The 27,259-nt window shown below is 40.6% G+C and overlaps 1 protein-coding gene across 5 annotated transcripts in view; it reads right to left on the bottom strand.

The window, feature by feature from the left end:
* Positions 1–27,259, bottom strand: part of Sec71 (ADP ribosylation factor guanine nucleotide exchange factor Sec71) — a 119,868-nt gene that overhangs the window by 41,310 nt on the left and 51,299 nt on the right. For 4 of the 5 annotated variants that reach the window (XM_076207917.1, XM_076207914.1, XM_076207916.1 and 1 more), the window contains exons 24-30: positions 20,691–20,866; positions 14,478–14,650; positions 13,526–13,686; positions 13,213–13,365; positions 10,817–10,924; positions 10,492–10,524; positions 5,149–5,284 (exon numbers count right to left, since the gene is read on the bottom strand). In XM_076207917.1, the coding sequence (XP_076064032.1) occupies positions 5,149–5,284; positions 10,492–10,524; positions 10,817–10,924; positions 13,213–13,365; positions 13,526–13,686; positions 14,478–14,650; positions 20,691–20,866 (940 nt within the window). The remainder of the gene's footprint in view (positions 1–5,148; positions 5,285–10,491; positions 10,525–10,816; positions 10,925–13,212; positions 13,366–13,525; positions 13,687–14,477; positions 14,651–20,690; positions 20,867–27,259) is intronic. The other variant, XM_076207918.1, reaches the window with a different exon arrangement.

The raw sequence follows: 27,259 nt of genomic DNA, 5'->3' as shown, positions 1-27,259 counted from the left end.
ACGAGTCATCTCCTCCTTGCACTGTCATGCTGTCCCAACAAATTTCTTTGCAATTGAAGTCCCCCATAACTACCAGATTACCCTTACCCATTAGTATCTCATTGAGTGATTTTCTTGTGTCATCTAGCATTTTTTTATGTTCAATTTCTTTCCAAGCGCTTGTTTTTGGAGGCACATAAGTCACCACAAACTTTCTACTTTTCATATTCTTGCCTTCGACTTTTATCATGATCAATTCAGCATTACCTTTGCCCTCTGCAATTTTTGTCACCTTTAGGTCTTTCTTGGCCAAGAACATGATTCCCCCTCCCTGTTTCTTGTCCCTGTTTTTTATCCAGTAGTTGTATAAACCTTGTCCGATAACAGTGGATGGTATTTCACCTCTTAGTTTAGTCTCTACAATTCCCATTATGTCTGGTTTTGCTTCTAACAGATAATCATTGAGTTCGTTCAGTCCCGAAATTAGTCCGTCAATGTTGGTATAGGCCACTTTTAATTTTCTTCCTTCTCCCTGGTTTCTTCTTCCCTTGTTTTGTTCGTTTTGAAGCGCCATTGTCTTAATCTCAAGTCTATTACTCTCCACTGGAATTCTTTGCATTCTGTCTCCGATCTTTTCAAGTTTTTTTCCTTTGCTTCTTCTCTTAGCGCCCTTTCTTTTTCTAATTCCTCAGTACTCATTTCTCTTTTTATCCATATCTTATTGTATTTTTCACTCTTTGCCAAGTTACCTACTTTTTCAAATATGTCTTCTACTACCACTTGTGACCTTAGTTTTATCTTTAGAGGTCGATTCCTATCCTTAGTATAGCGACCAATTCTGTAAGTCTCTTCTAAGTCTGTGCCTGAATCACTATCTCCCCCCTGAATTTCATTAAGGATTTCTACTGCTGTCTCTTTTTCTTCTTTTTCTCTCATGTACCTCGCCAATCCTTGTTTTTCTTTAAGCCCATAAACCACAATACATTTCTTCCTATCTACTGTGTCCCTGACCCAATTTGCTTTTTCGTTAATCACTTGAATGATTGTGTCTTTTGCATTATCTTGCATTTGCTGCTTGACTATTTCTTTGAAAGCAATTTCTTTATTTTCAATATTTTCTTTCCACTTCTTAATTTCCTGGATACTGTCCCCACCTAAGTTTTCTTCGATCTTTTGTGTCAATTCTTGGAATTTGTTGTTCACTTCCTGCTTTAGATTTTCGCTATTATTATCATTATTTTTCTTCTTTTCATTATCATTCTTCAGTATGAAGGAGTGATTGTGCCAACAGCACTGTATGAGGCAGAAACATGGAACATAAGACAGGAAGAGAGGAGTTTGAATGTGTTTGAGATGAAATGTCTGAGAAGTATGATAGGGGTTATTAGGCTAGACAGAGTGAGAAATCAGGAGGTGAGGAGGAGAATAGGAGTGGAAAGGGAGTTGGGAGATAGGGTAAATGAAAGAGTATTAGGATGATTTGGACACATGGAAAGAATGAGTGAAGAAAGATTAGTAAAAGAGGTGTGAAAGGCAGGGGTGGAAGGAGTGAACATGAGGGGGTGTCCTAGGATGAGATGGATGGGGTAAAAGGGGCATTACGAAAGAGAGGAATGTCTGTTGGGGAAGGATGGGAGAGGACAGAAGATAGGGGTGAATGGAGAAGGTTTGTGTATGGATGATGCTGTGATGCATGAGGGGGAGTGGGTGGGGGATGGGGGGTGAGGGAGTATGTATGAGAAATAAATTGATGCAACCCAAAGGGATTTCTCCCTGTTTTCTTTTCTCCTTTTCTGCATGAGGGGACGGAGAGGGGGGGCCACTGAATTAATGAAGTGGCCTTGCTGTGGATGTGCTGACCCAGGGCAGTGGACAGGATACAGGGATGGGCCGTCATCCAGGAGGTGCCAAGATGTGAGGGTCGAGGGGAGTGGAGTATGTAGGGGATGGAATGGGTGGGAGTGGTTTCTATGCCTTTTTCTTTTTGGCTACTTCCCATGTAAGGGGGAAAAAAGCCTTTGGTATATGAATGTATGAAAGTGGCCTTTGACTACTTGAATGAGGAAATGGTAAAGAAGATACTAGTTACACTGGTAAGACCAAAATTAGAATATGCAGCATCAAAGAGCAACGACAAAGATGGTACCAATACTTAGCATGTTAACATACGAACAAAGATTGGGCAAACTAAACTTATCAACTCTGGAACAAAGAAGAGAAAGAGGCAATTTGATAACTATCTACAGAATTATGAAAGGGAGGGAAATCCTTGATGAGGATGACCTACTTAGATGGGACAGAAGAAATACAAGAGGACACGAGATGAAACCTAAGAAAGACAGCTACAGAAGAGATCTGAAAAAGAACAGCTTTCCACACAGAGTAATAGATACATGGAACAAATTGAAAGAGAAAACTGTGAGTGCTAAAACTATAAATGATTTTAGGAAAGAACTGGACACGGACAGATACAACTGTGGCCCACTACAAGCATAGCTCTTCTCCTGCAAAATGCAACTGGGTAAATACATACAAGTCAAAAAAGTGAACTTAGAAAGAGACCTTGGAGTAATAATCAGCAAAGACATGACACCAGACAAACATATCAAAAAAATAATTGGAGAAACTTTCAACCTATTAAGGTCAATGAAAGTGGCATTTCACTACTTGGATGAGGAAGTGATTAAAAAATATTAACTACACTAATAAGACCAAAACTGGAGGACACAGCCACACTATGGACACCCAGTACTAAAACGAATATAAGGAAATTAGAATACAAAGAGCAACAAGGTTGGCACCAACTCTCTCCAAATTAACATATGAACAAAGATTGTCCAAACTGGAATTACTAACTGGAACAAAGAAGAGAAAGAGGAGATCTGCTAACTACTTATAGAATCATGAGGGGAATGGAATCCTGTATAGGAATGATTTATTAAAATGGGACAATGGAAAAACAAGAGGACATGAAAAGCAACTCAAAAAGGATAACTATAGAAGAGATCTGGAAAGAGAGAGAGAGAGAGAAAGGAGAAAAAAAAAAAAAAGCTTCCTACATAGATACCTGGAATAATTTAGATAAAGAAACAGTGTGTGCAAACACTATTCAAGATTTTAAGAAAAAACTTGATGCTGAAAGATACAAAGACAGGTCACCACAAGCATAGCTCCCTTCCCATATAATACAACTATGTAAAATACATACAAATACCAAGGGCTTTCCCCCCCCCCCTTACAAGGGAGGTAGCCAAAGTCAAAAGGCATATAATTCCACTCCCAGCCATTCCATCCCCACCCACTCCATTCCCATTCACCACCCCCTCCCTCCCTCTCATCTTGGCTCCTCATGGATGATGGGTCATCCCTGCATCTCTCTCACTGCCCTGCGTCAGAACCAATGCGGCAAAACACACCACATCCACAGCAAGGCTGCTTCATTTAATCGGCAACTCCCCCTCCCCTTCCCTTCATACAGAAAAAGAGAAGACGGGGAGAAATCCCTCTATGCTGCATCAAAATATCATTCACACATAACCACTCTCTAGCCCCTCTCATTCTCCACCCATTCCCTTCCATTCATCACAGCATCAACTATATACGACCATTCTTCACTCACCCCTATCTTCTGTCTTCTCCCTCAACAGATATCCCCAGCTTTCTCAATGCCCCTTTTAATCCATCCATCCATCTCATTCTTGGTCACCCCCTCATGTTCACTCCATTCACCTCTTCCTTTCACACTTCTTTTACTAATCTTTCTTCACTCATTCTTTCCATGTGTCCAAAGCATCCCAATACTCTTTCATCAACTCTATCTCCCAACTCCCTTTCCACCCCTGCTCTCTTCATTTCTCACTCTATTCAGCCTAGTAATCCCTATCATACTTCTCAGATACTTCGTCTCAAATGCATTTAAAATATTCCTCTATTATGTTCCATGTTTCTACCCCCATACAGTGCTGTCAGCACAATCACCCCTTCATACAATCCCCTCTTAGCATCCATTCCCAAATGTCTATTTTTCATTATACTTTTTAATACCCCAAGGCATTTACTTGCTTCTCTCAATCTACATTCTACCTCCACCTCCACTCCTCCCTTTCCTGCCACATGTGCCTCCAAGTACCTAAAGTTATTCACTTCCTGCAGCCTCTCTCCCTTAATACTCACATCCAATTTGCTGCCATCTTTTCCCCTTGTACATCTCATCACCTTACTTTTACCCACATTAATCTTCGACTTCCTTCTTTTGCACACCTTCCCAAATTCCGTCACCAACTTCTTCAAACCCTCCTCTGATCATGCTACAAGTGCAGTATTGTCAGCAAACAACAACTGGCTTATCTCCCATTTTTCTCCATATATATATATATCATCATCATCTTAGGATTGAAGGGTCACCCTTCCTCATTCCCCCACTACAATGTTTTGGTGAAATGCAGTGCAAAAAGGCACAGTTATTCATACTCCCAAAACTAGGCTCCACTCTGCCTCACCATACAGTGATTCCCCCCTCCTATCCTCATCCATTTATTCAATAGAAAATTTGATTGATGGACAGCAGAGCTTCCCCTTTCCAAAACCTGTCTTCCTCCCACTTCCATTAGGAGGTACATCCTTGAGGGGTGAACACTTAGTCTTCGGACTGGACCCAAGATTTCTATAATTTTCAAGTAGTTTTTTTTTTTTTTTTTTTTTTTACACCTTTCACACACTAGGTGAAAACTGGCAACTATTCCCTATCTACTACTTTCAGCCAGTGACAGTAAGTCCCATACTAATGCAACACCAACAACATTCTACAGTTTCTTTTCAGAGAGATCTGTGGGAGGGCCTAAGGACTGTTTCCAGCCACTGTATGTTTGAAGGTCTCCAGTTTGAGAAACTCTTGGCAACATAACTATTATCCGATTTATGTGTATTCATCATATGTAGTCATATTTTCTCTAAAAATTATATACACAACACTTCTTATGAAGATGGAAATTTTAAGCATGTAATGACTTGAGATAAAATTCATCATTTGATAACATCTTCTTTTAATGTTGTAAACATTAGGAAAATATGATTGCAGTTTGCTTGGATGTTGGTTTTTAGCACTTGTAGAGTTCTGGCAATAGATGCCTCAAGTTCATCCTTCCAACTATGAATACAGATATTCCTTACCTTGTTGAACACACCAATGCAGCTGCGTGTACAAGTCTTCCAACATTAGTGGACTGAGAACTTCAAAGTACTGTGTGAAGACATCTACGATGGCATATAGTGCATGATTGCATGTTGTTGTCATCCATTCTGCTTTCTGTCAAAGCATCAAAATATGTGTTAACATAACTTTTATCATTCACAGTAGTCTTCATTTGTGGAAATTCACAAATACTGTGCAATAGCTGTTCTACTATTTTCTTTAAATGAAAACTTAGTGCATCAGATAATATACAACATGGTATTCTATCTTTTTGCTAGATTTTGTTGCAAGTTACTCTTATCAGCAGATGTAACAATTCCTATATTTCCTTCTAGGTTTCCCCTTTTATCACACATAAGAAATTAAAAATACATGCCCTTTTGAATACCCTGCCCCCTTAGGAGGAGGCAACTGATAAATACGTTTTTAACCACTTCAATATGACTTGTATATTTGTGCACAAACATTGGGTTGCTAGTTGTACAATAATTCCATGATACATCACATCTCACTTGCAAGATGCCTGATGTACAATGATTTTACGATGCATCACAATATGTGTACACTCTCTCTTTGTACCGCTAACTCAAAACTGATGATGATCATTATTATTACAGTATAACTAATATTATTATTACTATTATTATTATTATTATTGTTTTTATGCCTTTCCCTTTTTGGCTACCTCCCTTGTAAGGGGGAAAAAGCCTTGGTATATGTATGTATTATTATTAGATGGAGAGATGATAATGGAAGAGACGACAACAAGAGGAAGATGGGCACAGTATCTTAGGGAGTTGCTAAATGTGAAGGAGGATAGGGAGGGAAAGGTAGTTGCAGTGGGTAGTGCTAAGAAAATGACAGTGACAAGTGAGGAAAATGGAGAAATAAGGAAAGATGAGGTGAAGGCAGTTGTTAAAATGATGAGAGCAGGTAAGGCACCTGGGTTGGATAGGTGCCATGCACAATATCTAAAAAGGGAGGTACAGTGATGGTGGACTGCCTGGTGAGGTTATTTAATGTTTGTTTAAGAGAGGGTGGAGTGTCGGAGGACTGGAGGAGTGCCTGTATAGTTCTGCTTTACAAGGGAAAGGGGGATGAGTGTGAGTGTAGTAGTTTCAGAGGGATCAGTTTGTTGAGTGTATAGTTGGGAGGGCTTATGGGAGGGTTTTGATTGAGAGGATTGGGAGGGGGTGGAAGGAGTGGTTGATGGGGAGCGGTGTGGGTTTGGGACAGGTGTGGGTTACATGGATCAGATTTTTAAGGTGCGGCGGATGTGTGAGAGAACTTTGGGAAGGGGTAGGGATGTTTTTTGGGCCTTTGTGGATTATGAGAGAGGCTGGAGGGGGTGGAGGGTTTTAGATACTAGGGTGCAAATGTGGCAGGGGGGTCTACTTATATACTAAGGTCTCTTTCCCCATTTATAAGGGCAGTAGCCACGTCAAAAGGTACACAGCCACTCCCATCCACAATCAAAATAGTTAATGAAAATGGAAATATGTGAAAATAAAAAGTGCAGGGGCATCAGAGGTAAATTATTAGAATGGATGGAGGACATCCTGACTGGGAGAAAAATGAGAGTAGTAATTAGAGACAAATACTTGAAGTAGGAAGAAATGATAAGTGGTGTCCCACAGGGGTCGGTGCTGGCTCCAATCATGTTTGCCAATGTATAAATGACATGGATGAAGGAGTTGAATGTTATATGAATTTCTTCGCAGATGATGCAAAAATATTAAAGAAAGTAAGAACAGAAGAGGACTGTGATTCATTACAATCAGACTTGGACGAAATCTGGAAATGGACTCAAAAGTGGGAAGTGAACTTCAATATAAAAAATGTAGCATAATGGATTTTGGAAAAAGTAAAAACAGAATTTCAAAAAATTATAAAATTGGTGAAGAAGAAATCAAAAAAGTGTACTCAGAAAGGGACCTTGGAGTAATAATCAGCAAAGACATAACACCGGATAAACACATAAACAAAATAGTTAGAGAAACCTTCAACCTATTAAGGTCAATGAAAGTGGCATTTGACTATTTGGATGAAGAAATGATTAAAAAGATATTAGTTACATTGATTAGACCAAAACTGGAATATGCAGCAACACTATAGACAACCAGTACTAAAAAGAATATAAGGAAGTTAGAAAGAATACAGAGAGCAACAACAAAGTTGGCACCAGCTCTTTCCAAATCAACATACGAACAAAGATCATCCAAATTGGAACTACCAACACTGGAGCAGAGAAAAGAAAGAGGTGATCTATTGAATATTTATAGAATCATGAAAGGAATGGAAATCCTTGATAGGAATGATTTACTAAAAATGACAATGGAAAAACATGAGGTCATGAAAAGAAACTCAAAAAAGATAACTAGAAGAGATCTAAAAAAAGCTTCCCACACATAGTGCTGGATATGTAGAATAACTTAGATAAAGAAACAATGTGTGCAAATACTATTCAAGATTTTAAGAAAAAAATTGATGCTGAAAGATATAAAGACGGGTTACCATGAGCATAGCTCCCTTCCTGAATAATACAACTCGGTAAATACAAAGAACATGAAGAAAGAGAGAAAAAGAAAAGAAAAGAGAGAGAGAGAGAGAGAGAGAGAGGGGGGAGGGGGAAGACAGGGGGAGGACAATTCTGTAAGACATAGAGAAATAGAATACAGTGAGAGCACTTGGAAGAGAAATGACTGGTGAAAGAAAGAGATGGAAAGCCTCCTGTTTCTGGACATATGTCAATGCGTTAGTCAATATGTGAACTCAGAAATACATGTTTTGGTTCAAGTAAAGCTAGTGTTTATATTCTATATTTCTTATGGATACTCAAGTAACATAGTGCAAATGAAAACAAAAGGATGGCTTTTCAAAAATTCCAACAAACTTATTCCTAGAACATCACCTGCAAATATGTCACAAAACCTTCAGCAAAATCATAACCACCACCACCACCACCATTCCCCTGACCACCACCAACACACCAACACCAAACCTTCCACATCACATAAGCACACTGCTATCAATTTACAACAGTTGTCAAATGAAAAGTGTAGGTTTAACATCCTATTTGCAATTTCAAATACGAGGAAAGTGTGTTTCTTACTGTACTCTGTGCAAAACAGTTGTTCCTTACTTTATCTTATGCAAGACATTTACTGACTCGATGCTCTTATATTCACAAACAACAAACTATTTAGCTGTATGCCTGTTTGCTGAACAATACATTCCAATACAAAATTTAGTATTACAATGCAAATGTGCCACCTTTAACCATGTGCCACATTCATTTTTAGCTATTTCTTATTACAAAGAATTTCTTTGTACTCTACTATTAACTGTAAAGGGTGCTAATGGGTTGAAGGGGTTAATTTATTGCCATATTATTCATGCCTTGAATATATACATGGTGCTCTTGTGAACAAATTTTGCACATGCAAGAAACTTCTCACATTGTACATAATAGAATAATTAATGTTAAGATTACAATACACGAATATAAACTTTAATCTCTTGAGGAAATGTTTATTCTGAGTTATCATACACAGAAATATGTTACTGTATTTCATAATGGTAATACCATTATTGATCATTTTCTACTTGTGCATATTGGATATTACAATAATGCTAGCATTCAATCTGGGGATATGGCCATGTTGTATCAATGCACAGTTGGTATATAACACAGTACAAGACTCAAAAGACCTTTCAATGGAAGATGAAACTTTTTCATTACTTGCACAAAGAAGCCTATATATCCTAAAGTTAATTCTCATGCAAATGCCATTTCTTCTAATGAAATATTTGGAAATCAAGATGCAAAGAAAAAGTGGTGAGAATATTACTAGGAGGCAAGTAGCTACAACTAAAGTTGTTGCCTTTGCCCTATGCGCTTGAACTAAGCTTTTCGTACATTAGTGTTTTATGAATACGACCAAGTACAACACAAACTTCTAACTGTAGATGTTAATATATCTAGTAACTCTTGCCATATAAACATAATTTAATTTCTGAATCAATCAATCACTCCATTGCCCCTGGTCTCTTACAGAAGACCTGCAGCCCTCAGGGGCAACAGCCTCTGGGCAGGACCACAAGTCATTTAGAGAGGAGATAATATGTTGTTGTCTGGGAATTGTTAGTATGTGGTGTTCTGTCTTCTGTTTGGTGGTTGCATTTGGGGCAATTTGAATATGTGGCCAGGCCTTCATTTCTGAAGGGGAAAGAATGTCCATCCACAGCATATGGTGTCTGTTCCCAGGCCAATTCAGTGTTTGTATTTTTAATACTGGATGGTGACCTAAGCATAAGTGGGCTACTGCTATTGTTTATGGTGTTTACTCTCCTGGGATTATACCAAGGATTACTGGACTTGTTACTGAATTTCTTGGTATGGAGAGGGGTTTCTGTGATATGCATATGTATGTCCTATATGGAGGTGTTGTGGGGTGATGGAGGCAGATTGTGACTTATGAGTAGTTGAATTATCATTTAAATAATTCTAATATACAGGAAACGAGCTGTGCTCATACCTATTTTTCTCCAACTATTATGTGTGGACAAGCATCCACATCCCCCCCCCCCGTCATTTCCCCTTAGCTGAATAAAATAATGTGGTACTGTCGGAACAAAATCTGTAAAGATCACCACAATAAAACAGGTTACCCTATAGAGAACCTCTGTAACTAAATCAAACAGTTGGCACATGTCTAGAAAATGTTTATTTACACAACTCAACAAAATTTAACCCAGCAAACTTATTTTTGCTCTAGCTCTGTGACTGGCTGAAAGGTTACAGTTCTATATTGGATCCTATCTCCTACATTGTCTACTTTCTGGCCAACGAGTCTTCATACTGTGATTTTTCCTTTCAGAAAACAAAAACTTTATATATATATATATATACATATATATATACATATCTAACAAGACAATACTAACATATGAATAAGCAACAAAGATGAAGACAACAGACATTGATAAATTGGTTAATCATGACTGGGTTAATAATTTTCCATGGAACTCTTAACAAGTGCTTAATCTTTCAAATGTATGACGTAAAAGACTAAATTTCTAAGACACGTCTTGTGACACTGAATACCAGTACATGTGCACCACAACCAGACATACGAGTCAAACTTTTGTCAATGATGGCCTTTAAGGAAGATACACCCAACTTGAGAATGATCTATGAGTTATATGTTATCCAAAACTGAAACATGAAGAGCGCAAGCTAATGTTAACAATGTGAGTTAGTTGGTTAGTTCCTATACCATAGCCAACACCAAGGTAACATTTAAACAGCATAAACAAACCTCTGCCTGTCTCTCTACAACCTCCACTGCACTCTGTAGTAAAGGAAAATTACCCATTAAGTAAGTTGTGGGTTAGCATTTTAGTTTCCTGGGCTACATTTGTGCAAAATCAAAAGAAACCAATAAGAGTTTGACAAGCAAAAGAAAAGTATAAAAGAAAATTACTTTAGTCAAAATAATGTAAACAGAGAAATGCAGGAAAAGTAAAGAAATGATCATGAGGAAAAAATATATTTTAAAGTAAGATTTTTTTTTTTAGAATAAAAATAAGATTTCCTAAAATGTTACTAGAAAGTATAACTTCTGCAATATACTGCCATCTTACCTCAGTCTGTTGTTCTGGAAGCTTCATGTTGTCAAATATTCTAAAGATTATCTGGAAAAGATCTCTCCACCAATGTGGGGCATATGAGCCCCCATAGTTCTTAACAACCTGAAATCCAACAAAGCACATTAATCACTTGTTCTTCTCAAATGGAAACATCAATAAATGTATAGATATAAGGATCATTAAATGGGCTTTTGGATGGGTGTGGGATAGATAAAGGGTTGATATATGCTTTGAATTGGTCACTCTTCCCTTATAAAGGGGTAAGGGGCTGTTTAGTATATATGTGTATATATGTATATATATATGTATATATGTATGTATAATATATATATAGATACATACATCTACCAAAGGCTTTTTCCCCCTTACACGGGGGGGGGGGGGGGGGGGGGGTGTAGCCTATAGTGTATATATATATATATATATATATACATATATATATATACATATATATATATATATATATATATGTATGTATGTATATATAGTATACTTTCTTTTTTAGGAATGTCCCCTTTTGGTGCTACAGGTAGTAGGACTCCTAATCCCATCCCCGTCCCTTTTTTGTTGCCTTTTACGACTCGAGTGGAAATATTTGGTGGCAGTATTCTTTTGCCCCCACCACAGGGTAGGTAGGCAAAAAAAAAAAGGAAATGAATATTTAGAGAAATGGTACAGAACAGTAACAAGGGGTTGGGGGACAGCATAACGGAGGGACAGTCGTAGTATAAAGTGTCATAATTTCTCTATGTATAGAGTTTTCCTCTATCACAGACAACATGATGTGTGGCTCTGGTCCACAGGAGCACCCTGTATAGACCCTAAAGTATCAACTATGAGTGAAGAAAGATTAGTAAAAGAGGTGTGGAAGGTGGAGGTGGAAGGAGTGAATATGAGGGGGCGTTCTAGGATGAGATGGATGGATGGGGTGAAAGGGGCTTTACAAAAGAGAGGAATGTCTGTAGACATGAGGTGGAATGGGTGGGGGGATGGGGGGTGAGGTAGTATGTGTGAGCAAATTTGATGCAGCCCAAAGGGATTTCTCCCTGTCCTCTCCTTTATGCATAGGGGGCCAGAGAGGGGTTGCTGATTTAATGAAGCGGCCTTGCTGTGGATGTGCTGTGTCTTGTGACACTGTTTCTGACCCAGGGCAGTGGACAAGGTGCAGGAATGACCCATCATCCAGGAGGTGCTAAGATGAGAGGGAGGGTGGAGGGGTGTGGAGTGTATTCAGGGATGGAATGGGTGGGAATGATTTTATGCCTTTTCCTTTTTGGCTACCTCCCTTGTAAGGGGGAAAAAGCCTTGGTATATGTATGTATGTACTTCTTTTGACACATGGAAAGCAGACAACCAGTGACTGCTCCCCTATTTCCAGCCAGTGACATAGAAACAATCCCACACCAAAGTACATACATACATACATATACCAAGGCTTTTTCCCCCTTACAAGGGAGGTAGCCAAAAAGGGAAAGGCATAAAAACACTCCCACCCATTTCATCCCTACATACACTCCACACCCCTCCCACCCTCCCTCTCATCTGAGCACCTCCTGGATGACGGGTCATCCCTGCACCCTGCCCACCGCCCCGGGTCAGAAGCAGTGTCGCAAGACACAGCACATCCACAGCAAGGCCGCTTCATTTAATCGGTGACCCCCCCTCTCCGTCCCCCCTTGCATATAAGGAGAGGACGGGGAGAAAATCCCTTCGGGCTGCGTCAAAATTTACTCACACATACTACCCCACCCCCCACCCCCCTGCCCATTCCTCCTCATGCAATCACAACATCATCCATATACAACCATTCTCCACTCACCTCTGTCTTCCGTCCTCTCCCTTCCTTCCTCAACAGACATTCCCCTCTTCCCCAAAGCCCCCTTCACCCCATCCATCCACCCCATCCCAGGACGTCCCCTCATGTTCACTCCCTCCACATCTGCCTTCCATACCTCTTTTACTAGTCTTTCTTCACTCATTCTTTCCATGTGTCCAAACCATCCCAACATTCAAAGTAACAAAGACAAACATCCAAAGTACTAGAGAGATCTGTGGGAGGGCCCAAGAACTGTTGCCAACTAGTTATGCTGTGGGTTTTCCCACTGCAGTGAAAACTGAGGCAACAATTATCATCATTACACTTTCACAACTGTCAAGATATATACATACATAAAGGGCCCTTTCTTCCTTATAAGGAGATGGGGGAGCAAGTGAAATCATACACTCACTCTATACCCATCCCACACCCATTCACTGTCTCATCTTAGCTCCTCATGAGTGAGGGGTTATCCATATCCCAAGCTACAATGTCCAACCCCACTTCAATCTACACATCTATAAAAAACTTTGTATATTTCATGCCAAACTGGAAAAAAATTTGCACTCCTTACCTCAAACAGTACTGTGAGGGCTCTCGTTCTGACGTCAAGTTTACACCGTGTGATGATACAAGAGAGTTCAAAAAGTATAGGGAACCATCCTCGCACCCAAACACGGTCATCCTCTGACACAGTTACATCCTCCAGATTGTGTTCCTTAAACATCTGCAAAAAATATGGACAAAATAACAAAAATTCTCATGGTTCACCCCTACTATTTCATCACATCCATTGAAGGTAAATGACATTTCTTTTCCTATCTTTCATTATTTCGTTCAATCTAGAGCAACACTACAATGAGCCTGAAGGCACCAATCCACCTTACCTCAGGCTTGCTGTGGACATATTTTGCACAGTCACGGATAAGGGATATGGCCTCCATGCTTGTGTCAGGGAATCCAGCATTGCAAGCAAATTCACTGAGACATTTTACAGAGTCTTGGAAGGAATCTATGACTGTTATAAAGTGTTTCTGGTATATCTGAGCTGCATTGTGGGGAATAAAGTAGATTCAATTAAAAAACATTGATACGAATTCAGCATACTTATGATAATTCAAATGTTCCAGTACTTAAAACTACCATATACAGTATTTTGAATATTTTGGTGAATAAGGTAACTTTTAGATGTGGTGGGGCCCTGATTATTTATCTTAGCTCATATCAGCAATATAAACTGAACCCCTAAGCTACCAAATCATTTTGGTGAAGTTCAAGTTAATGATCACTGAATCACCTGTGGTGAAATCTAAAATTAATGAACAACAGATAACCGATTTGGTGATTGACCAATACAGTGAATCCTTATCAGTAATACTTAATGTATTCTACATAAATCATTTGAATTATTGGTGTCTTCCCAGTGAGCTATACAAGATAACATATAAACAGGTCATAATAGTAGGCTTTTGAAAAAGGGGACTATATGATTTCTTGAACTACCTATGGTGCTCAGCCACCATCTCTGGTAGGTTCATCAACATTCTAAATAATATCAATATTGTGTATGTATACTAATTTGTCAGAAATTTAGATGTACTGGTAGCTTAAAAATATGTTACTGGGTGGCTTCTGGGTGGATTATAGAACTAATGAAGTGGTATTTTGAGAATTTTAAGGTCAATAAATGTTTTAGTATCTGTCCTTCAGGATGACCCCTTTTTTAAGATCTTATTTTATGCTTCAAGTTTTGTCTAATCTGCTAAAACCTAAGGTAATTCACAATCATAGATTAAACATTTATAAATCTCAATGCAACTAAGTATAACTGAAGCTTACATATGATTTCTTTGGTGGTTTCAAATGCCATTTCAACAATGTTTTCATCACTGTCAGAGGCTGCTAAATGAAAGACACTGAAAATATTTTTCCAGCCAGATTTAATGTTCTTTGCTTGAGAATTGACCATCTGTGTGATGCATCTCACCACCATGTCTTTGATGGCTGGAGATCTGCAATATAAATCGCATCCAGTCAATAGGGAAAACTAAGACATCATTTCTGTTCTAAAAACATCATTACATCCTATTCAATTTCAAAAAACAAACATGAGTAAATTATGTTTATGCTATTTCCAATAATGTAAATTGGCTAAATAGTGAGGAAGAAGGAAAAAAGAAAAAAATTACTCATGTTACTCCCATATCTCATTCATTCCCACTTTAATGACAATAATATGACAGTACATTACTTCCCCAGTAGCACTACCTGTTCACCCTTAGTGCAACCCACTCACAGAACAGGTTGTTACCTTAATCTATGCATTGTTGTTGATCCCAAGACTGTCTGGCCAAGCAGCCTTGTCTCCCTGAGGAATGTCATGGCTGGAACAGGGTTTTTCCACAAATCCCTTATTGAGCACATTTTATGTTGTTGGCATGCACGACTACAATGCAGTCTTCCATAAAGTGTTGAATAACATGGGGTTAAGCTCAACTCACTCTATTACCCAAGCACATTCTCACTTGTCCAATATGACCACAAGCAATAATACTTGTCCATCCAATGGGACCAACAATGGATAGCTGCAAGTGGTAGTCCTGTGAGATGGGGACCAGAGAGAATCGTCACCTCCTTGCCAATTTTCTGAACCTACCCAGATACTCATGATAGGTAAATCCTTGTGGATGTCCTGCAAGATAGACAGCAAAGAGAATAATTTCTTTGCTGTCCATTTTCAAAACCCATCAACTCCTTCACATCCATCTAGATGGGAAGCCCATAAGGGATGACACTTGGCCTCTGGGCCAAGCTCAAGGTCTCTCTCTCCATCAACTTCAACTGTATTTCTTCTACCATTTCACATACAGTGAGCTGACAACCAATGATTACTCTCCTATTATTTTAAGCTGGGGATACAGTAACCAATAGATGGAGTGGTTGGGAAGTGTGGAGTTCCAGGAAAAAAATCATGGTGGAAAGCTGATGGTGGAGATGTGTCTAGAGAGTTGATGATAGCAAATAGTGTTTAGGAAAAACGTCAAGCATAAGTACACATGGGAAAGGGTGGTGGATGGAAGAGTGGTAGAAAGGGCGTTGATACCCTACATAGTGATAACCAGGAGGATAGTAGGTAGAGTTTGGATGTACATGTTCTAAGGGGAGAGAATGGGGAAGTGTCGGATTGTTTTTTGGTGGAGGTGGGCTGAGAGTGGGGGAAGGATGGAGAGAAAGAAGGGGGACAGAAGGTGGAAGGATGCTTGGAGTGGGCTGCTTCAGTAAGAAGGAAGGGGAGAGGGAGTGAAGGAGAGGGATAAGAGGGGAGAGGGATGGAGTGAAGGAAAGAGTAGAATAAGGAGTGGAGGAGTAATGGGGATGGTTCAAGGAGGGAGTCACAAGGTGTGCAAAGTGTGTGTGTGTGGAACAAGGAGGACTTGAGGGAACAGAAGGAAGGGTAGTGAGTGGTGGGATGAGGATGCAAAGAAGGTTGTGGAAGGGAAGAAGCAAGCATTCACAGATTGGTAACAAAAATAGGACAAAAGAATTGTATAAGAGGTACAAAGAAAAGAGAAGTAAAGCATAAGATAAACAAAGCAAAAAGGAGAGCATATGTGAAATGGGGTAAGAGTATGAAAGAAAATTTTGAAAGTAATAAAAGATGTTTTGGAAAGAAATTGAGAGAGGAAGAGGAGACAAATCAAGTAGAGAAGAGTAGGTAAGGGGGTGCAGATGGATAGATGATGGTGGAGAAGACAGCAGTAAGAGGAAGATAGGTGGAATATTCTAGGGAGTTCCTAAATGTAAAGTAGAATTGGGAGGGAAAGGTGGTTGCAGTGGGGGGCACTGAGAAGGTGACAGAGATGAATGAGGAAAACAGGAGAAATGAGGAAAGATGAGAAGAAAGCAGTTATTTAAATGAAAAGAGCAGGTAAAGCATCTGGGTTGTATGGGTGTCATGCAGTGTCTGAAAAAGGGATGTACAGTGATGGTGGACTGGCTGGTGAAGTTATTTAATGTTTGTTTAAGAGAGGGTGGAGTACTGGAGGACTACCTGTATAGTTCCACTTTATAAGGGAAAAGGGGACAAGTGTGAGTGTGGTAGTTACAGAGGAATCAGTTTGTTGTGTGTGGATAAGGGGCTTGTGGGGGGTTTTGATTGAGAGGATTATGAGAGGAACAGGGAATAATTGGGGAGGAATGGTGTGGGTTTGGAACAGGTGAGGGGTTGTGTGGATTGGATTTTTGTAGTGAGGCGGATGTGTGAGAAAGCTTTAGGAAAAGATATATAGGATAGGAGGAAAGCTGTTAAGAGCAGTCAAGAATTTTTATGAGAGTAGTGGAGCCTGTGTTAGAATTGGAAATGGAGAGAGTGGTTTGAGTTAAAGGTGGGACTTTACCAGGGATGTGTTATGTTACCTTGGCTGTTCAATTTATTCATGGATGGTGTGGTGCAAGAGGTAAATGTAGGGGTGGTGGGCCTGGGATTGGAGATAATTAAAGAAAATGAAGAAAAGTGGGAGATGGGCCAGTTGTTGTTTGCTAATGATGCAGTACCTGTAGCAGGATCAGAGGATGGAATAAGGAAGTTGATGACAGAGTTTGGGAAAGTTTGAGAAAGAAGGAAGCTGAAGATAAATGTGGGTAAAAGTAAGGTGATGATATATACAAGGAGAGAATGTGGCAGCAAATTGGAAGTGAGGAATTAGGGAGAGAGACTGGAAGAAGTGCATAGCTTTAGATACTTGGGTGCAAATGTGGTAGGAAAGGGATAAGTGGAGGTAGAATGTAGATTGAGAGAAGAGCAAGTAAATGTGTTGAGGGATTAAAAAGTGTAATGAGAAATAGACATCTGGGAATGGATTCAAAGAGATTGTATGGAGTGATTGTGCTGACAGCACTGTATGAGGCAGAAACATGGAACATAAGAGAGGAAGAGAGGAGTTTGAATGATTTTGAGATGAGGTGCCTGATAAGTATGAAAGGTGTTACTAGGCTGGATGGAGTGAGAAAAAAGGTGAGGCAGAGAGCAGGGGTGGAGGGGGAACAGGGAGATAGGGTTGAAAAAGTATTGGAATGGTTTGGACACATGGAATGAGTGAGAGAAGAAAGAGTGGTGGGGGAGGTGTGGAAGGCAGAGGTGGAAGGAGTGAACATGAGAGGGTGATCAAGGATGTGATGGTTAGATAGGGTAGGGGGCATTGGGAGGAAGGGGGGTGTCTGTTGAGGAGGAAGGGTAGGAAGACAGAAGATAGGGGTGAGTGGATAATGGTTGTGTATAGATTTTGCTGTTATTAATGAAAGGGCGTGGGTGGGGGATGGGGGGTGAGGGGGAGCATGTGTGAATGATGTTTTGACACAGCATGAGGAGATAGACAGGGAGGATGGGGGATCACTGATTAAATGAAGCAGTTTTGTTGTGGATGTGCTGTGTTTTGCTGCACTGCTTCTGACTTGGTACAGTGGATGAGATGCAGGGATGACCTGTCATCCAGGGGGAGCCAAGAAATAAGGGAGGGATGGGTGGTGCATAGTAAATGGAGATGAAATGGGTGGGAGTGGATTTATGCCTTTTACTTTGGCTACATCCCTTGTACGGGGGGGAAAATCAATTGGTATATGTAAAGATAGTTGCAGTGGGAAGCGCTAAGAAAATGACCGTGATGAGTGAGGAAAATGGAGGAGAAATAAGGAAGGATGAAGTGAAGGCATCTGTTAAGATGATGACATCAGGTAAGGCAGAATGTAAAAAAAAAAAAAAAAAAAAAAAATGGTACAGTGATAGTGGACTGGCTGGTGAGGTCATTTAATGTTTGTTTAAGGGAGGGTAGAGTGCTGAAGGACTGCCTGTATAGTTCCACTTTACAAGGGAAAAGGGGACAAGTGTGAGTGTAGTAGTTTCAGAGGGATTAGCTTGTTAAGTGTAGTTGGGAAGGCTTATGGGAGGATCTTGATTGAGAGGATTAGGAGAGGAACAGAGGGAGTGATTGACAAGGAGCAGTGTGGATTTAGGACAGGTAGAGGTTGTGTAGATTAGATTTTTGTGGTAAGATAAGTGAAAAAGCTATAGGAAAAGGTAAAATGTTTTTTGGGCTTTTATGGATCTGGAAAAGGCTTATGACAAGGTAGACAGGAAGGCATTTTCGGAAGTTTTGCAGATATATGGGATAGGAGGAAAGCTTTTAGGAACTGTCAAGAGTTTTACGACAGTAGTAGAGCGTGCGTCAGGATTAGAAATGGAGAGAGAGAGTAGTTCGAGGTAAAGGTGGGACTTCGTCAGGGATGTGTTATGTCGCCCTGGCTGTTCAACTTATACATGGATGGGGTGGTGCAAGAGGTAAGTGCAGGGGTAGTGGGTCAGGGATTGGAGATATTTAAGGAAAATGGAGAGTGGGTGAGCCAGCTGTTGTTTGCAGACGACACTGCGCTTGAAGCAGGATCAGAGGAGAGATTGAGGAAATTGGTGACAGAGTTTGGGATAGTGTGTGAAAGAAGAAAGTTGAAGATAAATGTGGGTAAAAGTAAGGTGATGAGATGTACAAGGGGGTGAAAGTGGCAGCAGACTGGAAGTGAGTATTAAGGGAGAACGAGTGGAAGAAGTGGATAGTTTTAGATACTTTGATGCAAATGTGGCAGGAAAGGGTGGAGTGGAAGTGGAAGTAGAATGTAGATTGAGAAAAGTGAGTAAATGCCTTGGTGGATTAAAAAGTGTAATGAGGATTAGACATTTGGGAATGGATGCTAAGAGGAGCGATTGTGCCAACAGCACTGTATGGGGCAGAAACATGGAACATAAGAGAGGAAGAGAGAGGAAGTTTGAATGTGTTTGAGATGAGGTGCTGGAGAAGTATGATAGGGGTTACTAGGCTGGATAGAATGAGAAATGAGGAGGTGAGGAGGAGCACTGGGGTGGAAAGAGAGTTGGGAGATGGGGTGGATGAAAGAGTGTTGGAATGGTTTGGACACATGGAAGGAATGAGTGAAGAAAGACTAGTAAAAGAGGTGTGGAAGTCAGATGTGGAAGGAGTGAACATGAGGGGGCGTCCTAGCATGAGATGGATGAATGGGGGTAAAAGAGACATTGGGGAAGAGGGTAATGTCTGTGGAGGAAGGAAGGGAGTGGACAGAAGATAGAGGTAAATGGAGAATGGTTGTATATGGATGATGTTATGATGCATGAGGTGGGATGGGTAGGGGACGGGAGGTGAGTTAGTATGTGTGAGAAAATTTGATGCAGCCCGAAGGCATTTCTCCCCGTCTTCTACGTTTCTGCACGAGGGGTTGGAGAGGGGGGATCACCGATTTAATGAAATGGCCTTACTGTGGATGTGTTGTGTCTTGTGACACTGTTTCTGACCCAGGCCAGTGGACAAGATGCAGGGATGACCCGTCATTCAGGAGGTACCAAGATAAGAGGGAAGGTGGAGGGTGGAAAGGAGTAGAGTGTATTTGGGATGGAATGGGTGTTAGTGGTTATTATGCCTTTTTCTTTTTGGCTAACTCCCTTGTAAGGGCGATAAAGCCTTTGGTATATGTATGTATATATATATGTATGTGCCTGGGAGGTAGCCTAAGTCAAAAGGCATACCCATTCCCATCCACCACACTTTCCTCCCTCTTATCTTAGCTACTCATAAATGATGGGTCATCCCTGTATCCCACCCATTGCCCTGGGTCGAAAGCAATGCAGGAAGACACTGTGCATCCACAGCAAGGCTACTTCACTTAATCTGTGACCCCCCCCCCCTCTCCATTCCCTCAGGTAGAAAAATAGAAGACAGGGGAAAAACCCCTTCAGGCTGCGTCAAAATATCCTTCACACATAACCATTCCATTATCCCCTAGCCATTCCCTTCTTTGCATCACAGTACCATCTATACTATCTATATTTCGTTCTCATAACATGATTAAATCCTTTCAGCCTGGAAGCTGGAAGGAATGAAAAGAATGAGAATGTGTGGGTTGAAGATTTCTCTTCCCTACACCTCACTACCTCATTTTGTGGCAAATTGTGTGTATTTTTATTCATCTTTCTTAGGTAAAGCAGGAACTTACCTGTTTTTCTTCATGATGTGTTCAAAAGGCCGCAGAAACTCTTTCTGGAAGCGGAAATTTGAAAATTCTCCTTTCTCAATAAACTTCATAGACAGTTGTCTTAGCGAGTCTACCGAGAACACAGCTATATTTTCATCAGGGTTGCAGCCAACCTTGTTGAAATGGTCACCGAGAATCTAGAAAGGAATGTAATACGGTATGAAAATGTTGATAAACTTTTCAGTTAAGTTTTTAAGGCTAAAAAAAATTTGGGCATTTGTCCCAGGAACGTACCATACAAAGGATCATACAAATCAAATGTAATACAGACTGGTGTCTTTGATAGGCAAAGTAGGAAAAACAAAAAGGTATTTATTGAATTCAATACTTTGGGGGGTTCAGAGGCACCCTTATAGACCAAAGCTACACAGTATTCATCTATGTACGAGACAACTGACTATATATATATATATATATATATATATACCAAATGACTTTTCCCCTTACAAGGAAGGTAGCCAAAAAACAAAGGCATAAAAACCATTCCCACCCATTCCATCCCTAATACACTCCACTCCCCTCCACCCTCCCTCTTATCTTGGCACCTCCTGGATGATGGGTCATCACTGCATCTTGTCTACTGCCCTGGGTCAGAAGCAGTAACTCAAGACACAGCACATCCACAGCAAGGACACTTCATTAAGTTGGCAACCCCCCCCTCTCCGTTTCCTCATGCAGAAAAGGAGAAGACGGGGAGAAATTCCTTCGGGCTGCGTCAAATTTTTCTCATACATACTACCTCACCCCCCAATTCCCCCATCCATTCCACCTCATGCATCACAACATCATCCATATACAACCATTCTCCATTCACCCCTGTCTTCTGTCCTCTCCTGTCCTTCCTCAACAGACATTCCCCTTTTCCCCAAAGCCCCTTTCACCCCATCCATCCACCTCTTCATAGGTCGCCCCCTCATGTTCACTCCCTCCACATCTGCCTTCCATACCTCTTTTACTAGTCTTTCTTCACTCAATCTTTCCATGTGTCCAAACCATCCCAACACTCTTTCATCCACCCTATCTCCCAACTCCCTTACCACCCCCGTTCTCCTCCTCACCTCCTCATTTCTCACTCTATCCAGCCTAGTAACCCCCATCATACCTCTCAGACACATCTCAAACACATTCAATCTCCTTCTCTCTTCTGTTCCATGTTTCTGCCCCAAACAGTGCTGTTGGCACAATCACTCCTTCATACAATCTCCTCTTAGCATCCATTTCCAAAAGCCTATTTCTCATTACACTTTTTAATCCACCAAGGCATTTACTTGCTTCTCTCAATCTACATTCTACCTCCACCTCCACTCCATCCTTTCCTGCCACATTTGCACCTAAGTACCGTATATACTCGTCTATAGGTCGATCTCGTGTAAAGGTCGACCCCCCATTTTTGGCCAAAAAAATCTGGAATTTTCCATATACCTCATGTATAGGTCGAGTGGTTTGTATTTGTTTTGGTGCTGTGGGCATTCCATTGTCTCAATGCTTTGAAGTGGCATGGCTTGCCTGGTATAGCAATTGATTATTATGGTTTTTTCACTTCATTAATTCTGATGTATTTTGGTTTGTTTTTTTCAAGTTCACTGATTTTAATATTTAATAAGTTTCACTGAAATTGCCATTTCAGCGGAGTGAAAAACTTGAACAGATTACTAAGTAAAGTACGGTATACGGAATAAACTGGCTAGGCATGTTTCGTTAGAAACAATTTTAACCAACAGTGTCTCAGAGTAGTCTTGTAATCTCAACTGTGCGGATGATCAGGCTAATGATAATGTGGAGGAGGAAGATGATGTTGATGTTCCTATGGCTGATGAAGTTGATCCGTATGACGATACTCTACACAGAAGTGAGTGGGAGGAGCTGTTTGGTGGTGAAGATGACGACAGCAAGGAAAACGATTTTGGTGGATTTTAGTTAAAATATTTAGGATTATACCATGTGTCACTGTAACAGTAACAAGTTGGCAATACTGAACAGTTTGTTTTCGTGATGGTGAGATCCATGCATTGTTTTGGTAATGGTAACAATATAGCAATAAAAAATTGATTATTAATTTTGTAAATTATAATGCATCAACGTAATATGCAATTTTGTGAGCGGAAATAAAAACAAACAAAAAAGGTGCTAAAACATTTCATAAGTAACGAGGTTGTGTCGGACGAATGGTACGCCATGTTTGTTATGATAGATGCTGACGTGGAAGAAATGAAAAGATGATAAATTCGTCTAACCTAACCTGTGTTTAATAAATCATTACCTGCAAATTAAATGTCATCCGGCTCGTTCTTGTTGTCGTCGTTGTGAGAGACGTTGGCGGGCTTTTCAACCACTCTCTCAGCTTGCTGGGTATACAAAGTTCTTGACGCTTGAAGGAATGCATGTATCTCCACTCCATAACATTCCTTCAAGAAAATATACCTGGCGAGGTACTGTCGGAAGCACCGAGGCCATCAATTGACAGACAAGATGGCGTCCCGAACCTATGCTACCGACTTCGTTCATTAGCATATTTGCTTGTAGCAAGGTATTTTTTATTTTCACTTCCGCCCAAAAAATTGCATATTACGTTGATACATTTTAATTTACAAAATTAATAATTAATTTTCTATTGCTATATTGCGCCCATGGTTGAAACTAAAAAAATACCTACATTTGAGAATATCACAGCATTTTATTTTATTTTTTTTAAACAACTATGGGTACTATGATAGTATACATGATATAATAAGCTTGCCTGTGCTAAGAATTTTAACAAACAGGTAAAACCACAGTATGGGGTTACCGTATCTAGAAGGAATTTTACATGTTTTAGTACGTACTGTGTATTCTATGTCCCCATTGTTTATTGGTAGTAACTAGTAGGTAAATATTTTGATTTCTGAACCTAAAGAAAAGGTAAGAGTTCTTCCTAGCCTTTCTTGTCATGTCTGGATTTCAACCTAACAAGATTATTACTTGTGTATAGGTCGACCCAGGGCGACCCAGGTCGACCCAGGGCGGTGGGCAGGGTTCAGGGATGACCCGTCATCCAGGAGGTGCTCAGATGAGAGGAAGGGTGGGAGGGGTGTGGAGTGTATTTAGGGATGAAATGGGTGGGAGTGTTTTTATGCCTTTCCTTTTGTGGCTACCTCCCTTGGAAGGGGGAAAAAGCCTTGGTATATGTATGTATGTATGTATAGGTCGACCCCTAGGTTTTGGCCTAAAAAAAAAAAAAAAATCCTTAAGATTTTGACCTATAGACGAGTATATACGGTATCTAAAACTATCCACTTCCTCCAGTCGCTCTCCCTTAATGCTCGCTTCCAGTCTGTTGCCACTTTCACCCCTTGTACATCTTATCACCTTACTTTTACCCACATTTATCTTCAACTTTCTTCTCTCACACACTCTCCCAAACTCTGTCACCAACTTCCTCAATCCCTCCTCTGATCCTGCTACAAGCACAATGTCATCCGCAAACAACAACTGGCTCACCTCCCACTTTTCTCCAATTTCTTTAACTGTCTCCAATCCCTGACCCACCACCCTTGCATTTACCTCTTGCACCACCCCATCCATGTATAAGCTGAAAAGCCTGAGCGACATAACACATCCCCGAGGAAGTCCCACCTTTACCTTGAACCACTCACTCTTTCCATTTCTAATCCTGACACATGCTCTACTACACTCATAAATACTCCTGACAGCTCCTAAAAGCTTTCCTCCTGTCCCATATATCTGCAAAACCTCCCACAGTGCCTTTCTGTCTACCCTGTCATAAGCCTTTTCCAGATCCATAAAAGCCCAAAAAACATCCTTACTTTTTCCTAAAGCTTTCTCACATATCTGTCTTACCACAAAAATCTGATCTACACAACCTCTACCTAACCTTAATCCACATTGTTCCTCACCAATTATTCCCTCTGTTCCACTCCTAATCCTCTCAATCAAGATCCTCCCATAAGCCCTCCCAACTACACTTAACAAATACCAGCCTCCGGAAATATATTCATAATCATATCACTAACTGCTCCATTAACACACTGACAGACAACACACTGCTGCGTGCCAGACCCCCTGATATCCACCCTTCTGAATCCTCTCTCCCACGAAAGGACAGAGTCCACTTGGCCAGACTGCGGTGCGGCCACCACCCAGCACTTCTAAGCTACCAGAAGAGGCTGGATGACCGCATTGTGAACAGCTGCCCAGGATGTAACACTTCACCCCATACCATACAACACATAATGGAAGACTGCATTATACACAATCATGCATGCAAACAACACAACATACACTCTATAAAGGATTTGTGGGAAAACCCAGTTTTGGCTGTAGCATTCCTTGGGGAGACGGGACTGCTCGGACAGACAGTCTAGGGAACGACAACAACAACAACAACTACACTTAACAAGCTAATCCCTCTGCAACTACTACACTCACACTTCTTGTCCCCTTTTTCCTTGTAGAGTGGAACTATACAGGCACTCATCCAGTCCTCCGGCACTCTACCCTCTCTCCAACAAACATTAAATAACCTCACCAGCCACTCCACCATCACTGTACCTGCTTTTTTTTTAGACATTCTGCATGGCATCCATCCAGACCAGGTGCCTTACCTGCTCTCATCATCTTAACAACTACCTTCACTTCATCCTTCCTTATTTCTCCTCCAATTTCCTCACTCATCATGGTCATTTTCATAGCACTTCCCACTGCAACTACCTTTCCCTCCGTATCCTCTTTCACATTTAGCATATATACAAACATATACCAAGGGCTTTTTCCCATGTACCAAAGAAAGTAAAGGCACATTTAGCAACTCCCTAAAATACTCTGCCCATCTTCCTCTTACTGCCTTCTCTTCCATTATCATCTCACCATCTGCACTTTTTACCTTTTCTTCTCTACTTGATTTGCCTCCTCTTCCTCTCTTAATTTCTTTCCAAAACATTTTTTTATTACTTTCAAAATTTTCTATCATACTCTTACCCCATTTCACATCTCTCTTCTTTGACTCGTTTACCTTGTACTTTACTTTTCTTCTTTGTACCTCTCCCTCTTCCTATTTTGTAACCCATCTGTGAAAGCTCGCTTCTTCTCTTCTACAACCTTCTTTGTTTCCTCATCCCACCACTCACTACCCTTCCTTCTATTTCCTCCCATCCTTTTTGTTCCACACACCATCTTTGCACACTTTGTGACTCCCTCCTTGAACCATCCCCATTCCTCCTCCACTCCTAGCTCTACTCTATCCTTCACTCCCTCCCACTCCTCTCTCAGCTTCTTCTATTACACCTTCTCCTTTTCCTTCTTATTTAACGAGTTCACCCTAAGCACCTCCCTACCTTTAGTCCTTTTCCTCTTTCTCCATCTATCCTCCACTCTCAACTTACCTTCCACCAAAAATGATCTGATATTCCTCCACTCTCTCCCCTTAGAACATGTATATCCTTAACTCTTCCTATTATACTCCTATCTACCACTACAAAGTCCATTAATGCTCTATCTACCACCCTCTCCCATGTATATTTATGCTTGACTTTTTCCGAAACACTGTATTTCCTATCATCAACTCTCTTTCTAGACACATCACCATCAACTCTCCACTACGATTCTTTCCTGGAACTCCACATTTCCCAACCACTCCATCAATTGGTTGATTTCCTACCCTAGCTTTAAGGTCTCCCAATACTACTACATTGATATTCCTCCCTGATCCCTCTATGCACTCATTTAAATATATATATATATATATACATTTGCCTAAGTCTCCACCTCTTATTCAAGCTATGAATTTCTTTTTTCGATCTCTATGTCCAAAGAGTGAGAAACCACTTTTCACGTTTGCCAACAATTTGTGTCTCTCCCAGTGTTGCCAATAGGTTTGTCAGGTGACAAGTTATCCATGACCAACACTCCCCACATACTTTTCTTTCACTTTGTTACTACTTCACTTCCCAATGAGTAACTCACAGATAGTCTTTTGTAGTTGTTGCCCATTTCCATAATTAATTAATTTTTCCACACCTGAGATGGGAGGGAGGGTGGAGGGGAGTGGAGTGTATTAGGGATGGAATGGGTGGGAATGGTTTTTATGCCTTTGAATGGGGGGATGGGGGGTGTGGTAATATGTGTGAGAAAAATTTGATTTAGCCCGAAGGGATTTCTCCCCGTCTTCTCCTTTTCTGCATGAGGGGACGGAGAGGGGGGGGTTGCCAATTTAACGAAGCGGCTTTGCCGTGGATGTGCTGTCTTGCGACACTGCCTCTGACCCAGGGCAGTGGACATGATGCAGGGATGACCCATCATCCAGGCGGTGCCAAGATAAGAGGGAGGGTAGAGGGTGGAGGGGAGTGGAGTGTATTAGGGATGGAATGTGTGGGAATGGTTTTTATTCATTTTTCTTTTTGGCTACCTCCCTTGTAAGGGGGAAAAGTCCTTTGGTATATGTATGTATGTTTTTTTGGCTATCTCCCTTGTAAGGGGGAAAAATCCTTTGGTATATGTATGTATGGTTTCAGATATTTTTGTAATTTGCATTGTTC

This window comes from Oratosquilla oratoria, chromosome 24, assembly GCF_046742065.1.
Source record: "Oratosquilla oratoria isolate Oo_2021 chromosome 24, ASM4674206v1, whole genome shotgun sequence".
Taxonomy (NCBI): domain Eukaryota; kingdom Metazoa; phylum Arthropoda; class Malacostraca; order Stomatopoda; family Squillidae; genus Oratosquilla; species Oratosquilla oratoria.
This window is presented reverse-complemented; position numbering and strand designations above follow the sequence as displayed.